The 18,365-nt window shown below is 43.1% G+C and overlaps 1 protein-coding gene across 1 annotated transcript in view; it reads right to left on the reverse strand.

Annotated features, from left to right (window-relative positions):
* The window catches only part of LOC115133555 (Kv channel-interacting protein 4-like), a 68,706-nt gene that overhangs the window by 32,479 nt on the left and 17,862 nt on the right, over positions 1-18,365 (reverse strand). Inside the window, exon 2 of the mRNA XM_029666920.2 lies at positions 470-594. Within this exon, the coding sequence (XP_029522780.1) occupies positions 470-594 (125 nt within the window). The remainder of the gene's footprint in view (positions 1-469; positions 595-18,365) is intronic.

Genomic DNA, 18,365 nt, shown 5'->3' on the forward strand with positions numbered 1-18,365 from the left:
CATGTTCTGGAATTTTCCAAGCTGTTTAATGGCACAGTCAACTTAGTGTATGTAAACTTCTGACCCACTGGAATTGTGATACAGTGAATTATAAGTGAAATAATCTGTCTGTAAACAATTGTTGGAAAAATTCCTTGTGTCATGCACAAAGTTGCCAAAACTATGGTTTGTTGACCAGAAATGTGTGGAGTGGTTGAAAAACGAGTTTTAAAGACTCCAACCTAAGTGTATGTAAACTTCCCGACTTCAACCGTATGTACAATGTGGACCCAGAGGAAAGCACTTAAAATGATTAATTAAAACACTTGTTTCCAAAGTGGTCCTCAAATGGTAAGAACAGTCTAAGAATGGAAACACCAGTCTGACTACATGGATATTTGGAGGAGGACATTTATGGAGAGACAGAAAAGAGACAATGCATGTTCTCTTAAATTGCATTTTGGATGCGTGGTTAAACTGGCCCACTTACGTTCTTGAAGCCTCGGTAGAGGATCTGCAGCTCCTTGCGGTTGAAGCGGGTCAGGGCCTCCAGTTGCTCCAGGCCCTCGGGGCGATGGCGGACAGCTGAAAGCTCCAACTCATCCTCCACGCTGTCTGGAGAGGAGGAAGAAGGAGTGAGACATTCAGAAGCTGACGACAACTGGATACATTTCACCCATAAGAGAAAGGAGTGTGTGCTGTCCTTATAAGCTCAGCAAAAAAAATAAACGTCCCTTTTTTCAGGACCCTGTCCTTCAAAGATAATTAGTAAAAATCCAAACAACTTTACAGATCTTCATTGTAAAGGGTTTAAACACGGTTTCCCATGCATGTTCAATGAACCATAAACAATGAATGAACATACACCTGTTGAACGGTCGTTAAGACACTAACAGCTTACAGACAGTAGGCAATTAAGGTCACAGTTATGAAAACTTAGGACACTAAAGAGGCCTTTCTACTGACTCTGAAAAACACAACAAAAAAAGATGTTCAGGGTCCCTGCTCATCTGCGTGAACGTGCCTTAGGCATGCTGCCATGAGGCATGAGGAGTGGAGATGTGGCCAGGACAATAAATTGCAATGTCCATACTGTGAGACGCCTAAGACAGTGCTACAGAACGGACAGCTGAGAGTCCTCGCAGTGGCAGACCACGTGTAACAACACCTGCACAGGATCAGTACATCCGAACAACACAACTGGTACAGGATGGCAACAACAACTTCCCGATTTACACCAGGAATGCAAAATCCCTCCATCAATGCTCACACTGTCCGCAATAGGCTGAAAGAGGCTGGACTGAGGGCTTGTAGGCCTATTGTAAGGCAGGTCCTCACCAGACATCAGATGGAACAACGTCGACTATGGGCACAAACCCACCATCATTGGGCCAGACAGGACTGGCAAAAAGTGCTCTTTACTATGCTCTTTTTCTAGTCCCAATTTTGTTTTACCAGGGGTGATGGTCGGATTCACATTTATCGTCGAAGGAATGAGTGTTACACCGAGGCCTGCACTCTGGAGCGGGATCGATTTGGAGGTGGAGCGTCCGTCATGGTCTGGGGCAGTGTGTCACAGCATCGGACTGAATTTGTTGTCATTGCAGGCAATCTCAACACTGTGCATTACAGGGAAGACATCCTTTTCCCTCATGTGGTACCCTTCCTGCAGGCTCATCCTGACATGACCCTCCAGCATGACAATGCCACCAGCCATACTGCTCATTCTGTGCATGATTTCCTGCATGACAGGAATGTCAGTATTCTGCCACGGCCAGCAAAGAGCCCGGATCTCAATCCCATTGAGCACATCTGGGATCTGTTGGATCAGAGGGTAAGGGCTAGGGCCATTCCCCCCAGAAATGTCTGGGAACTTGCAAGTGCCTTGGTGGAAGAGTGGGGTAACATCTCACAGCAAGAACTGGCAAATATGGTGCAGTCCATGAGGAGGAGATGCACTGCAGTTCTTAATACAGCTGGTAGCCACGCCAGATACTGACTGTTACTTTTGATTTTGACCCCCCTTTGTTCAGGGACACATTATTCCATTTCTGTTAGTCATACAGTGGGGAGAACAAGTATTTGATAACCTGCTAAATCGGCAGTGTTTCCTACTTACAAAGCATGTAGAGGTCTGTCATTTTTATCATAAGTACACTTCAACTGGGAGAGACGGAATCTAAAACAAAAATCCAGAAAATCACATTGTATGATTTTTAAGTAATTCATTTGCATTTTATTGCATGACATAAGTATTTGATCACCTACCAACCAGTAAGAATTCGGGCTCTCACAGACCCGTTAGTTTTTCTTTAAGAAGCCCTCCTGTTCTCCACTCATTACCTGTATTAACTGCACCTGTTTGAACTCGTTACCTGTATAAAAGACACCTGTCCACACACTCAATCAAACAGACTCCAACCTCTCCACAATGGCCAAGACCAGAGAGCTGTGTATGGACATCAGGGATAAAATTGTAGAATTGCACAAGGCTGAGATGGGCTACAGGACAATAGGCAAGCAGCTTGGTGAGAAGGCAACAAATGTTGGCGCAATTATTAGAAAATGGAAGAAGTTCAAGATGACGGTCAATCACCCTCGGTCTGGGGCTCCATGCAAGATCTCACCTCGTGGGGCATCAATGATCATGAGGAAGGTGAGGGATCAGCCCAGAACTACACGGCAGGACCTGGTCAATGACCTGAAGAGAGCTGGGACCACAGTCTCAAAGAAAATCATAAGTAACACACTACGCCATCATGGATTAAAATCCTGCATCGCACGCAAGGTCCCCCTGCTCAAGCCAGCGCATGTTCAGGCCCGTCTGAAGTTTGCCAATGACCATCTGGATGATCCAGAGGAGGAATGGGAGAAGGTCATGTGGTCTGATAAGACGAAATTAGAGCTTTTTGGTCTAAACTCCACTCGCTGTGTTTGGAGGAAGAAGAAGGATGAGTACAACCCCAAGAACACCATCCCAAACGTGAAGCATGGAGATGGAAACATCATTCTTTGGGGATGCTTTTCTGCAAAGGGGACAAGACGACTGCACCGTATTGAAGCATCTCAAGGTCCTGGAGTGGCCTAGCCATTCTCCAGACCTGAACCCAATAGAAAATCTTTGGAGGGAGCTGAAAGTCCGTATTGCCCAGCGACAGCCCCGAAACCTGACGGATCTGGAGAAGGTCTGTATGGAGGAGTGGGCCAAAATCCCTGCTGCAGTGTGTGCAAACCTGGTCAAGAACTACAGGAAACGTATGATCTCTGTAATTGCAAACAAAGGTTTCTGTACCAAATATTAAGTTCTGCTTTTCTGATGTATCAAATACTGATGTCATGCAATAAAATGCAAATTACTTAAAAATCATACAATGTGATTTTCTGGATTTTTGTTTTAGATTCCGTCTCACACAGTTGAAGTGTACCTATGATAAAATAATTACAGACCTCTACATGCTTTGTAAGTAGGAAAACCTGCAAAATCAGCAGTGTATCAAATACTTGTTCTCCCCACTGTATGTCTGTGGAACTTGTTCAGTTTGTCTCAGTTGTTGAGTTTATTTCAGTCAGTTGTGCCACAAAGATCACACAACCCCGAATCACCCTCTAAGCACAGACATTAGAAGTGTGAAGTTTACACTACCCACGTTAATCAAATCAATTAGAAGAAACCCTAGTTCTCTATTAAACCATCGCTTTTTTTATAGCAGCAGCAGGGTTAATGGGACTACGATTTAAACGTCAAACAGTTCTTCTAAATATGCTATCTCTGGATCCTTAAGTGCTGTGGTTATTATCCAGCCACAGGCACGTGTCCAGCAGCCCCCGAACTCCAGGGGTTCTCAAACCAATTTTATTATATGATTTTTATTTTGAGGGATTGTGGGCCCCCCAGACAGCATATGATAGCAAAATGTTTATAATTGCAGGAAATGTGCTGTAAAACTGTACGATTCTCACTCGATCTCATGGCAAAATGTGTAGAATAACAGGAAATTTGCTTGAAATCTGAAAAATATTCTCATAGTCTCATGATAAAACGTGTAGAATAGACATGTTTTCAACACAATTGCAGGAAGTTGGCCATTTACCTAAAACCAAATCTGTTTTCTTAAAGGAGGTCGGTGCCCGGGGCCCCAAATGCAGTAGTCCGTTTCTGTGGGGAAAGCATACCATGTAGTCCCCACTTAATGGCAGTAGTCTGTTTCTGTGGGGAAAGCATACCATGTAGTCCCCACTTAAATGCAGTAGTCCGTTTCTGTGGGGAAAGCATACCATGTAGTCCCCACTTAAATGCAGTAGTCCGTTTCTGTGGGGAAAGTATACCATGTAGTCCCCACTTAAATGCAGTAGTCTGTTTCTGTGGGGAAAGTATACCATGTAGTCCCCACTTAAATGCAGTAGTCTGTTTCTGTGCGGAAAGCATACCATGTAGTCCCCACTTATATGCAGTAGTCTGTTTCTGTGGGGAAAGTATACCATGTAGTCCCCACTTAAATGCAGTAGTCTGTTTCTGTGGGGAAAGTATACCATGTAGTCCCCACTTAAATGCAGTAGCTTTAATGACTGTTCTGAACCAACTATCCACCATAGTCAGCCAAAGGAGACTTTACCCAAAATTAAATGTTGTACAATTACAGCACAAGAGCAAATACACACATTTGTATCACCCCTGTTGCTAATGAAATCCAATGAATATGCCATTCACGCAAAGGACACTAATGGTTTAAAGGCCTACAGACAATTGAATTTCAGCTCCACAGTATCAGTCTCAGGAGAGTAAGAATATAGGCTAGTAGCATGCCGTCATTGTCAGTTTAGCCATATTCACTTGATGATCACTACAATTGGACATTATTTGACATTAGGCTTAAGGGTCAGTTTCAAGCACACTTCAAAAGCCAACCAATCAAGGAACCTATTTTCTTTTCATATCCTCCCCTTGCCCCTTCATTAGAAAACCTTACATGACAAAACAGAGCAAAACCCCCCAAAACGGTTGCCGGTGTCCCGATCTCTCCTATGAAATATCACGGCAGCGAGGTAATTAGAGTTAGAGACCTATGAACACAGCCCCTCTGGCAAAGAGCCTCCTCAAGATGAGGGCTGCTGAACCCTGAGAAACACTTTAATGGGCCTGTAATGATGACACCCGCCGTCTCGGCCCTGTCACCGCTAGCGGAGCTAAGCACTTGACTCATCTCGCTTGCACACACACACACACACACACACACACCTGAGATATGACAGCATCTCGCCAACCCTAATTAGCCTAAAAGACCACGTCTCCTCTCAGTCCTTGATTAACCTGCCGAAACGGAGCTGGGCCCCAACAGGGTGGGTGTGTGTCTACAAGCATGATGGGTAAGTGAAGACACACCATTTGTTTTCGGAGTCTGAGAGTTTCCCTACGATGCCGGTGAAACCCCTATGCTCACGCTTCAAAAGAATACGATATCTAGTGGTCCTATACATAACGCTAATGTAAACATGCTTACCCTTCTCGTGATGCTGAATTAATTACTGCCGTCACTCACACTGTCAAGTCAATGTCCTGTCCACTGAGTGTGTTGGTGCTCCACAAAGTGAGGTAAGAAAGGTGATTCATCAAAAGAGTGCAACGGAGTCGGCCTCTCCATGTCACTGGTTAAATGATTAAAGAAAGTTCTATCCAAAGGCACTATTTGCAATGGCTTATATTTATTCATTTTTGTTTTGTTTTTTCCTCAAACTTTTACTTTTGTACACACACAGGGACAGTCACATCAACCAGACAACCCAGATGAATGATTCACCAGTTTCTACTGACTCATAGTTATGACATCATCATAGTCAGAGTTTCAATGACTATTTATCCAATGGACAATAAAGTCCCCCCCCAGGTATATTGCAAACAGGTGGGTTGTAGCATCAGACCTAACCCAGTGCATTGACATCTTCCATATTGACATTTGCATCTCTTTTGCCATGCACCTTTTCTTCACTCTTTGCAGTTTGAATATTATTCGAAAAGGGAGGGATTAGACTTTGATTTTAGGTCCCACATTTTTGTAGAAGGTAAAGGAGGGATTATGTCTCTTCAAAAACGTTTCCTTGCAATTGGTGCCAGTGGCCAGCCACAGAAGACGAGGGCATCAGAGAGCAGACAGAGAAGCAGTGACTGGCCTGAGGTTTCTGTCAAAAACCACACTGACTGTACAGGGATCACAGGGATCCCACACATTGAAGGCAGTCAATTCAGGAAGTGATTTGAATTAAAACATTTAAAATAATAAAACATTTTTAAATAACTCGTACTTTACAGTTTATTGAGAATGTATTAAAAGTATACACCTTTTCTTCAATTATTGAATTGGAATTTCAGTTTACACCCTGAATAGACTGAATTGACCCCAGAGAGAAGGGAGGAAGGATAACAGTTAGGGGGAAAGAGGGATAAAGAGAGTGTGAAAGACTTGCTTTGGCTACTGGTAGATGACTTTTTGGCAGAGGAGCAACGAAAGAGCTTCATGAGCCGAGCTCTGACACCGCCCCTGTGGTCGTTCTGGGGGCAGACGTAACCTAGGAGATACAGCACGGTGAGTGTCACAGTTACCAGGGCAACTGGTGGCTGCAATGCATGCTGGGAGACAAAGTGAATGGGGAAGGGAGATGTTGGAGTGCAAGCAGTGGAGATCAGTTACTGTCACAAAGAACTCTCAGGACAACAACACTGGAGTGCATTTACCTGCTATGTGAAAACATTCAGATTTAGCACTCATGCATTATTAAATCTCAGATCTGGGCACAAATTATCATCAAAGTGGACGCATCTCATGTCAGCCATTATGACCAAGCCGAGGCAGCTTGGTCTCACCATTAATTCAGTAAAATATTGTTGTTTGAAATTGGCTTTCAAATGTAAAAGACATTGCAATGCAAAAAACGATTCACTTCAGTATGGCAGCCAATGCTGATACATTCAGTACCTACAACCGAGATGCAACTGTCAGCAGTAATCTTGGCCTCCTAGTGTAAGGCCTACTCCATGAACCCAGTCATTATGTTAACATGACTTATTAATATACTGTAATATTGTGGCACTGGGTCATCACCGTAGGAGGGGCTTTTAATATGATCTGGAGCATGTGACCTTAGGTCAGACACCAATCCAATACCTCATCTATCAAACTCATTTCACACAGTCAAGCGTATTGCTTTACAAACTCCCAGGGGTCCATGTTGTGCCTGCCACTGTGAGCAATATTATACATGACTGCAACAGCATTGTGTGTCAACACAATATCTATCTCAAGAGGATAAAATGCTCAACCTTTATGATCGCTATAGCGTGTAATATATTTTGTAGAATTTTTATTCATTTAAATAACACGTTTAGGGGACATCTCCTGCAAGCGCTAAAGTTGTTTCTACCTTCTTGCCAAAGTAAAAATCTTAATTCTGCAGGCCTTTAAGGCTAGAATGGGCGTAAAGAAAAGCTCACGAATGCGGTGTCGTTCATCACTCACTCGTAATTACAAGACGGCTTTGATGTCTGGTATAAAGAATAAAGGCAGTGGCAGAATGTGCTGCGTGTTTGTGAGGGAGGCACAGTGAGGAGTCCAGACACACTGACAGCCACTAGATGGGAACTCTAGAAAGTGGAGAAAGAGGCTTCCCTTTACTTGGGACTTGTTCAGTGGCTGGCTACATTTAGCAGATATTATATTTCTACGTGGAGCTGACTACAGTCTAACACAGCGGTATATGCGATGGAAGCCAACATGATGACATACAATGTAGAAAATATACATATAGATTCTCTGACAAATGACATGAATCTAGTTTCTTCTTCGAGACAATATCCATCCAATATCCTCCTCCTCTATCATGATGTCAGGGCAATCTTCTGGACCATCAGGTCAGATGTCTTGCTGTTGTCGTCCATTCTTGTTGCCACACTGACATACCGATCTCCTTGCCACTCAGCAGCAGGGTATGTGTCCTCGGCAAAAATACAAAAAGCTTTGGAGAGCAGACATTTATGTGGAATCATTAAGGTAGTGCAGTGACACTAGCCTTTAGTAGCTCCAATAAGAGCTGAAGGGAATAGCCCAAGTCAAGTAATTTATGTGACAACTCTGGCCAGTATTGAAATTCAAAGACAATACTTGTCTGAAGTGAATGCCCAACTTACACAAATCCATACTTGCATGTTTTGTTATTTTCGGGAGCTGCGCGGTACCCTGCTCAGGGCCCGGCTTGAGAAATGGCAGACAGCAAAGCACTGTCATTCTAAGTGGAATTAATGTAGGCCCTGAGTGACACGGCCCTTAATGCAGCCAGTGTTTCTGGATGAACACTTGCCCTTTGTTTCATAATGGACTAAATGGATGTGATATGTCCTAATGTAGGAGACAGCTTCGACTGAGCTAGCAGGCGTCACAGTGACTGCTTCCTTACCACAGCTCCTGCTCCAGTGAATTGTCGTGCCAAGTTTGTAGTGCGACATATTCATCACAGGCAAAGGTCCAATGTTGTTGTCCTGACCAAAGCATTGTGGGAATACGGACAAACTGGGGACCCACCATTTTTTAAATCACAACACAGCATAAAATCCCAACATGCACACTGCTGTCATGTCATACTTTTGCCTTCTGCAAAGAAGGGAACACAACTGTGGCACAGCTGGTTCCCCAAAAGGTTGCCCTATTCCTAAGGGACCACATGTGTTGCTGACATTTTTCAGTACACATAGTACATTATTTTGCTGACACAAAGGTCCCTCATCTAGCTTATCTTGTAAAGTAGCAGCAGTTTATTCTTGCAGCTCATTTCTTACATGATAAGCAGACGTGTTCGAAATCTGTCTTGCCCACTAATGATTACTAAAACTACTTACTGTGTGCTAGTCATACTACACTGAACAAAAGTATAAACGCAACATGTAAAGTGTTGATCCGATGTTTCATGAGCTGAAATAAAAGATCCCAGCATTTTTCAATATGCACAAAAATATTATTTCTCTAAAAATGTTTGGCACAAATTTGTTTACATCCTTGTTAGTGAGCATTTCTCCTTTACATAATCCATCCAACTGACAAGTGTGGCATATCACGCAGCTGATTAAACAGCATGCTCATTCCAAAGGTTGTGCTGGGGACAATAAAAGGCCAATCTAAAATGTGTAATTTTTTTCACACAACACAATGCCACAGATGTCTCAAGTTTTAGGGAGCATGCCATAGGCAGGAATGTCAACTTGACGTGTTGCCAGAGAATTTAATGTTAATTCCTCTCTCATAAGCCACCTTCAACGCCGTTTTATAGAGCCTCACAACCGCAGACCACGTGTATGGAGTCACGTGGGTGAGCAGTTTACTGATGTCAGCAATATGAACAGTGCCCCATGGTGGCGATGGGGTTATGGTATGACCATGCATTAGCTACGGACAACGAACACAATTTCAATTTATCGATGGTAATCTGAATTTTGAATTAGGCAATTTGAATTAGGCAAGTTAGTTTAAGAACAAATTATTATATTCAATGACGGCCTAGGAACAGATTTGTACCTTGTCACCTCCAGGATTTGAACTTGCAACCTTCCAGTTACTAGTCCAACACTGTAACCACTAGGCTACCCTGCCTCCCCAGGGTTGAATGCATTGAGATACCAAGATGAGATCCTGAGGTCCATTGTTGGGCCATTCATCCGCCGCCATCACCTCATGTTTCAGCATGATAAGCCACGACCCCATGTCGCAAGGATCTGTACACAGTTGCCGGAAGGTTAAAATGCCCCAGTTCTTCCATGGCCTGCATACTCACCAGACATGTCACCCATTGAGCATGTGTGGGATGCTCTGGATCGCCGTGTGCGACAGTGTGTTCCAGTTCACGCCGATATTCAGCAACTTCGCACAGCCATTGAAGAGGAGTGGGACAACATTCCACAGGCCACAATCAACAGCCTGATCAACTCTATGTGAAGGAGGTGTGTTGTGCTGCATGGTGGTGGTCACACCAGATACTGACTGGATTTCTGATCTACGCCCTTACTTTTTTAAAATGTATTTTTGACCAACAGACGCCTATCTGTATTCCCAGTCATGTGAACTCCATAGATTATTTATTTATTTCAATTGACTGATTTCCTTATATGAACTGTAACTCAGTAAAATCTTTGAAATTGTTGCGTTTATATTTTTGTTCGGTATATTTAGAATGTACTGTTAGGTAAAAAAGTATGCAGTAAGCAACAAATATCAACATACTACTTATCCAAACTGAGAATGCGTAACTAATTCGCAATTTCACTTGTGCCGTGCCATTCGTGCATTTTTGATCTGATTATCAGCTATTGTCAAACACATGCGGCTGTGAGAAGACCATTTTCTTCCTCAATAGCGTACAGCGAATTCTACTAGTTCAAAAAACGAAATGAGTATGACATCCTGGCATTTCTAGCACACATTTTCTAAATTTCACATACTATAAAACATACAAAAAGCCTACTATTTATTTGGGTATTCGGACACAGCCCATATCTTTTCCTTCAGATGAGTACTTCCAAAATGAGGTACAGTTGAACAAAATGACAAAGTACAGATCAGGGAACCGTACTGAACCTTTCCACAATGAACAGTATTCTGGGTGATTGTCCTATTCTCAGAAATTACAATATATCATGAAGAGGAAACCGTTTTTCTTTCCAGCCTCTTCAATCTAATCATCCCCTATGTAAAGCTTTGACCTTCTCATGACTTCCATCTAACCTCCTAGGTTAGGTTTCCCTCCACTTACCATATCCCTTGTTCAAATATCCCCCAATATTCCAATATTACTGGAGCATGGTCTGTAAAGGAGCTAAACAGTGCTCTGCTCAGAAAGCTTTTCTCATGCATGTCGAGGTCTTACTCTGGGATGAGTTAGCATCAGATCCCAAATTTTAGTTTCGCTCTGTGGCGTCAGGGAGCCGGGATGAGAAAAGCAGGCCAGCACTCAGAGGACCTACAATTCATCATCCGGCAACACGCCTGCTAGTGTAACAGACAATCACACTCCGGTGTCACATAAGTGCCTTGTCGGAGGTGTGTGGAGCTATAACCGTGCATGGACTGTGGTGTCACTGTAATTAACATAACCCATGTTGACCTAAGGATATCCAGGCCTGGTCTGGTGATAATGCTGTCTGGTCGTTAACCAGAGGAAAGGAAACCCCCTCTCTCGGGTGACGAGAAACCCAGTTGAATAATAGAGGGCTCATTAGCAGGTGAACATACTATACTGTGCTGTTCACTCCAATGCCATAAGCTACATTCTAAAACATCAAATATAATTGCATTTATGAATGTATCTGTAATGGGAATTTTTACATTTGTGCTTTTCTTATAACTAATGTCTGTGTTCTATTTATGTACTGTTCTATAAACCAATTTCTGTGTTCATGCAAGTGGCTGACTGAACGAATCCTCACTATCAAGAGCTGCAATGCCCAGAACCTTGTTTTGAGAATGAAAGATATCTCAGTTTCAAGGTGAGGTATTAGTCTGTCACATGTTATGTTCCAGTATTAGTCGGTCACTCGTATTAAACAAAACGGTAATGATTAATTCATTATGCTAAATCATGCAAATATAACTTGTCTGTGTATAGCCGTATATAAGACAACTGCTGGGACTGCCCAAGCAGAGCTCCTGATTGACATGTGTACTATGGTGCATTGAGTTGGTTGGAAGCTCCCCAGCACGCTGACAATAAACAAAGATTAATATTAAGATTGGCTTCGAGTGTCCCTGTGTAAGTATTTCCACATCATGTAAAATGTCATTAGGATACAACATATCTTTTGTGAGATAGACCAACTGGCCATCTGGTGTAGACATGTACACTACATGACCAAAAGTATGTGGACACCTGCTCATCGAATATCTCGAATATGGAGTTGGTCCCCCCCCTTACTGTTCTAACAGCCTACACTCTTCCTGGAAGGCTTTCCACTAGATGTTGGAACATTGATGCGGGGACTTGCTGCCAATTCAGCAAATAGAACATTAGTGAGGTCGGGCACTGATGTTGGGCGATTAGGCCTGGCTCGCAATCGGCATTCCAATTCATCCCAAAGGTGTTCGAAGGGGTTGAGGTCAGGGTTCTGTGCAGGCCAGTCAAGTTCTTCCACACACAACAAAAAATTCTGGATGGACCACAATTTATGCACGGGGCATTGCCATGCTGAAACAGGATAGGGCCTTCCCCAAACTGTTGCCACAAAGTTGGAAGCACAGAATGTAATTGTATGCTGTAGCGTTAAGATTCCCTTCACTGGAACTAAGGGGCCTAGCCCAAAGCTGGCAATCGTCGGACCACCAGATGGTGAAGTGTGATTCAATACTTCAGAGAACCCGTTTCGACTGCTCCAGAATCCACGTGCGGCGAGCTTTACACCACTCCAGCCGACGCTTGGCATTGCGCATGGTGATCTTAGGCTTGTGTGAGGCTGCTCGGCAATTAAACCCATTTCATGAAGCTCCTGACAAACGTAGCTTCCAGGGGCAGTTTGGAACTCGGTAGTGAGTGTTGCAACTGAGCACTCTGCAGTCCCGTTCTGTGAGCTTGTGGCCTACCACTTCACGGCTGAGCCGTTGCTCCTAGATGTTTCCACTTCACAATAACAGCACTTATAGTTGACCGGGGTAGGTAAATTTGACAAACTGACTTGTTGGAACAGTGGCATCCTATGATGGTGCCACGTTGGAAATCACTGAGCTCTTCAGTAAGGACATTCTCCTGCCAATGTTTTTCTATGGAGATTGCATGGCTGTGTGCTCATTTTATACACCTGTCAGCAACGGGTGTGACTGAAAAAGCCAAGTTCACTATTTTGAAGGGCTGTCCACATACTTCTGTAAATATACAGCAGTGTACATGAGGAGAACAGAAATGGACATACAGATGAACAATCTTAATTTGAGGCACTTTGCTCCAGCAGGAAAATAATCCTGCAGCAACAGGAATTTGAAAGTGGAAATTACAAACTTCCGAAGCCTTTTTAAACCTCAAATACACAACAAGTGTGAAATTTGCTGCATTGCAGTAAAGTTCTCCTGCAACCGGTTGATCAAATTAAGATCCTAACACGATTACAATGGCAGGTCAGTTCTTCATGGTTGCTTGTGCAATAAGAGTGAAACTAAAGTCTGGTCAGCACAAACTATGTGACGTGTCCTCTACTTGCGACACACCACAGCCCACTCCAGTAGACAAGCTGGACCCTGAGCCAAACTATACACTGATCTTATCTCCACCTGAACCGTTTCCTTATATAGTCATTGGGGCCTGGCAAGACAACATAGGACCGGTAATGGCCGGTAAAGAAACACACTCTGCCATTGTTCACTTCTAACATGCTGACCACACCACCAACCAGCGTCTGCGTTGCCAAGCGCTAAAATAGAAGTCAGTTCTATTTGTGACGCTGAACGCGGTGCACGTCCAGCCTCTCCTATCTCCTCATTGGTTTAAAGAAGCAGATACCCACGTGCCATCTTCTCATTGGCTACACCCAAGTGGGTGATTGAAAGATGAACTGAGTTTGGTGGTTCGGCGTCGTAACTATGAAAGTTAGATGCCAATTGCCATATAAAGTCCAAAGAAGAAAAAGCCTGGAAGGAGGAGAGATGACTAGAAACGATTCGGTTGACCGTTTTGTGTGTGGATTGTCAGAGTAGAGGACCTTGTACATTTCAGGTAAAATAACAACTCAACTTTTATAACCCAGGACAAATTAGCTAGCAACTGCAAGCTAGCTAGCTAAATTGCCATAAAATATGTAATGCTTTTCGACCTGTACCCTAATTAATATAATTGGTTCAGAGTTTGTTTTGATATTTTAACCTGCGTGTCGTGACCGCATTTGGTGTGGGGGGACAAAATCAATTTGCGCATGATGGCGCGCGGCCGGTTTGGGTACAGTGTAAGGAACCGAACAAAAGTGTAAATAGAAGAATAGTCACTCCCCTGTCACACTTGAGATCTTACGCCATGACACACTTCGGAAGACAGTGGCGCAATATGTGACAAATGACAATGAGTGTGAAAGTGTTCTGCAGGTGTTGAACATGGATGGTAAACGTCACCACAGCATCCGGGACAACGATATTGCCAGAGAGCGTTATTGGACAGGGCTGTCGCAAGGTGTTGATGTATGTCTCCGCTCAAATCTGTCAGCACTGGATAAAAGTCAAGATGAAGGTATGGGCAAAAGCCCATAAACGTCCCCACACACTGGAGTCGGATGTCATTGGCCGCCCAAAACAGTCCCCTTGATGGAGTTATTACTTTGACTTGAGTGATACCTTATATATTTTCTCAACTGCCAGACTGCTGTGGACTCCCAGAGGAAATGTGACTAATAGATTGCTGATTTTGCTCTGATAGTGCATTTTACATTTGCCCTTTAATTCCTTCTGAAGGTGATATAATCAATGATCAGTGAGCTGGAAAATTATCATAGGGGACAGTATATACAAACGACTCGTACGTATTTATTTGGACAGTGAAGCTAAAACGTTTAATTTGGCTCTATATTCCAGAACTTTGGATTTGATATCAAATGTTCTATATGAGACGGCAGTACAAAATGTCACCTTTTATCTGAGAGTATATTCATACACATCGGTTTTACCGTTTAGAAAGTAAGGCACTTTATGCATCTAGTCCCCCCCATTTGAAGCTGTCAAAAGTATTTGGACAAATTCACTTCATAGTGCATTACATTTTGTCAAACGAGTATTTGGTCCCATATTCCTAGCACACAATGACTATATTAAGCTTGTGGCCCGACAAACTTGTTGTATTCATCTTTCAAGCCGTGACACGTGATTCCAATGTAAACTGATGATCGAGGCTACTTCTTCGATTGAGATGTCAACACCCAGTGACTGACTGAAGGTCAACTCAGTACGAAAAGTCACTGCATCGATTCCTGTCTGTAGATACAGTTGAAGTCAGACGTTGACATACACCATTCCACAAATTTCTTGTTAACAAACTATACTTTTGGCAAGTCGGTAAGGACATCTACTTTGTGCATGACACAAGTCATTTTTCCAACAATTGTTTACAGACAGATTATTTCACTTATAATTCACTGTGTCGCAATTCCAGTGGGTCAGAAGTTTACACACACTAAGTTGACTGTGCCTTTAAACAGCTTGGAAAATTCCAGAAAATTATGTCATGGCCTTAGAAACTTCTAAAAGGCTAATTGACATAATTTGAGTCAATTGGAGGTGTACCTGTGGATGTATTTCAAGGCCTACTTTCAAACTCAGTGCCTCTTTGCTTGACATCATGGGAAAATCTAAATAAATCAGCCAAGACCGCAGAATAAAAATTGTAGACCTCCACAAGTCTGGATCATACTTGGGAACAATTTCCAAACGCCTGAAGGTACCACGTTCATCTAATGGACATTCCTTGAATAGTGAGATTTATTCTTATCCACGTCAACTTCCTTATCTATTATGTGATTCCATTCCACTAATTCATTTTTTTTAGACCAGTTAATTACATCCAATATGCAAATAGGAGATTAATACAATAAAGTCTTAATTTATTACAATTAAAATACAGTGTATGAACAACAGTATGCAAGTACAAACACCATGGGACCACGCAGTCGTCATACCGCTCAGGAAGGAGATGTGTTCTGTCTCCTAGAGTTGAAGGTGCTTTGGTGCGAAAAGTGCTAATAAATCACAGAACAACAGCAAAGGACCCTGTGAAGATGCTGGAGGAAACAGGTACAAGAGTATCTATATCCACAGTAAAACGAGCCCTATATCGACATAACCTGAAAGGCCGATCAGCAAGGAAGAAGCCACTGCTCCAAAACCACCATAAAAAAGCCAGACTACAGTTTGCAACTGCACATGGGGACAAATATCGTACTTTTAGGAGAAATGTCCTCTGGTCCGATGAAACAAAAATAGAACTGTTTGGAGGAAGGGGGAGACTAGCAGGCCGAAGAACACCATCCCAACCGTGAAGCACGGGGGTGGCAGCATCATGTTGTGGGGGTGCTTTGCTGCAGGATGGACTTGTACACTTCACAAAATAGATGCCATCATGAGGACGGAAAATTATGTGAATAGATTGAAGCAACATCTCAAGACATCAGTCAGGAAGTTAAAGCTTGGTCACAAATGGTTCTTCCAAATGGACAATGACCCCAAGCATACTTCCAAAGTTGTGGCAAAATGGCTTAAGGACAATAAAGTCAAGGTATTGGAGTGGCCATTACAAAGCCCTGACCTCAAAGCTATAGAAAATGTGTGGGCAGAACTGAAAAAGTGTGTGCGAGCACGGAGGCCTTCCAACCTGACTCAGTTACACCAGCTCTGTCAGCAGGAACGGGCCAAAATTAACCCAACTTATTGTGGGAAGCTTGTGGAACGCTACCCGAAACGTCTGAACCAAGTTAAACAATTTAAAGGCAATGCTCCCAAATACTAATTGATTGTATGTAATCTTCTGACCCACTGAGAATGTGATGACAGAAATAAAAGCTGAAATAAATCATTCTCTCTACTATTATTTCACATTTCACATTTCACATTCTTAAAATAAAGTGGTGATCCTAACTGACTTAAAACAGGGAATTTTTACTGGGATTAAATGTCAGGAATTGTGAAAAACTGAGTTTAAATGTACTTGGCTAAGGTGTATGTAAACTTCCGACTTCAACTGTAGATATGTGGCATGTTCATATTAATTGTCATGGGAGATCAATAAAATAAATAAATTATATATACAGTATGTGTGTCTGACAGGGAGAGCAATCTAACACAATATCAGGAACTACTATGCATTTCAATTTGCAATCCAAGTTCCATTATTTGCTGTGTCTTGGTGGTGGGAGCATTTGTTTACTATAATACTTTCCGAGAGGCAGTCAGTCGTCATCTGCTTTAAACAACAATCCCCATGTTTACTCCGAGTTGAAATGAGGATGAACTACCGACTATCCCTTGGCAGAAGGTATTGAGGTAAACTTACACAGCAAGAGAGGGAGTTGAATTCAAGTGAGAGAGTCCTGCAGACTGGCCAATGGTGGATTTGATAGGTGTTGGAACAATCACGCGGAGGAGGCCGGCGTGAGATCAGTTCGACAATGCTCTCTTGCCGTGGAAACATCCCTGAGATTTTGGAGAGCCAGATCTGATCGCCCGCCGATAGACAGCCATTACGGCGGCTTCGTAATGAGCCACTCGGAAGCACATCTGCTCATGTTTGGGGATGAGCCTCGCTAACTTTCCATATAGCTTTTTTCAGACTCAGAAGAGGCAAAAACATGTCAGGTAAGGCTTAATGACATCAAAATGATGGTGATTGGGAGCGAAGCCAGATCTGGTGGAGAGGCTTGAAATCATTTCAACCCACATAGGCGCCGAGGCAAGCCGTGAAGTAATGTTCAACTGTTACATCCATTAATATTGCAAATACCTGCCTCTCAGTCAGATGGAGAAATGCTGCAGGTGAGTCCCAAGGGGATGGAGATGTCTCTCACAGACAGCCTGGTGAGGTTTTGTGTTTTAAATTGAAGACAATCCTCTGGTACTAGTCCAGAATACCACTTCTTGTCATCTCCACCTGCCAAACAATTCTGGGCACAACAGTGGACACACTTACACTGAGCCTGGCCCTAGAACATTTTAGAGGCAAGACTATAAATAAGCCCCCCCCCACACCCCAAACACACACACACAGGCAACATGTGCCATTTTTGTTATCGGGGAACATCAGAGCACTGCTGTCACTGCTCAACGAAGCATAAACACGGACAGCATACCTTCAGAATGCCAAGCTGATTTATCTGATGAGGCAAGAGTCTCTTTTCCGGGTAGCAGACAGCAAAGGTTCGCACGCATACAATGAGGCCACTTTCCTTCTAGAATGGTGAAGAAGTACATGAGGCCACATTACAGCTTAGTTGAGGCCTGGCAAACCGACGACTCCAAAGGAGGCATTTGCCTTTACAACACGAGGAAAAGAGGGAATATATTTGGCATCGTCTCCACTGTCAATCTGAATATTAGCTTTTTTAAGTCTCGTTTTTTTGTAGAAGGCATGCAAATGCTCAGTGCCAGAAAAATACCACCTCCACTGACAACCACTGGATCTTCTGTGTGTGTGTTGGCATCCCTAGGTCTAGGCTGGAGGAAGGGAGATTTTCAAAAGGAGTAAACTGAGGTGCCCTTGGGACATATTCTGAAACCCAGACACGGTTTACGTTTCCGGAGGAGTAATACATTCCCATTGGACCTCTCACAGATACAAATATTTGCAAATGATCCAACACAAATGGTAGCAGACAGTAGAATACAATACAACCACTGCCAAAC

The sequence above is a fragment of the Oncorhynchus nerka genome, linkage group LG8, assembly GCF_034236695.1.
Source record: "Oncorhynchus nerka isolate Pitt River linkage group LG8, Oner_Uvic_2.0, whole genome shotgun sequence".
Taxonomy (NCBI): domain Eukaryota; kingdom Metazoa; phylum Chordata; class Actinopteri; order Salmoniformes; family Salmonidae; genus Oncorhynchus; species Oncorhynchus nerka.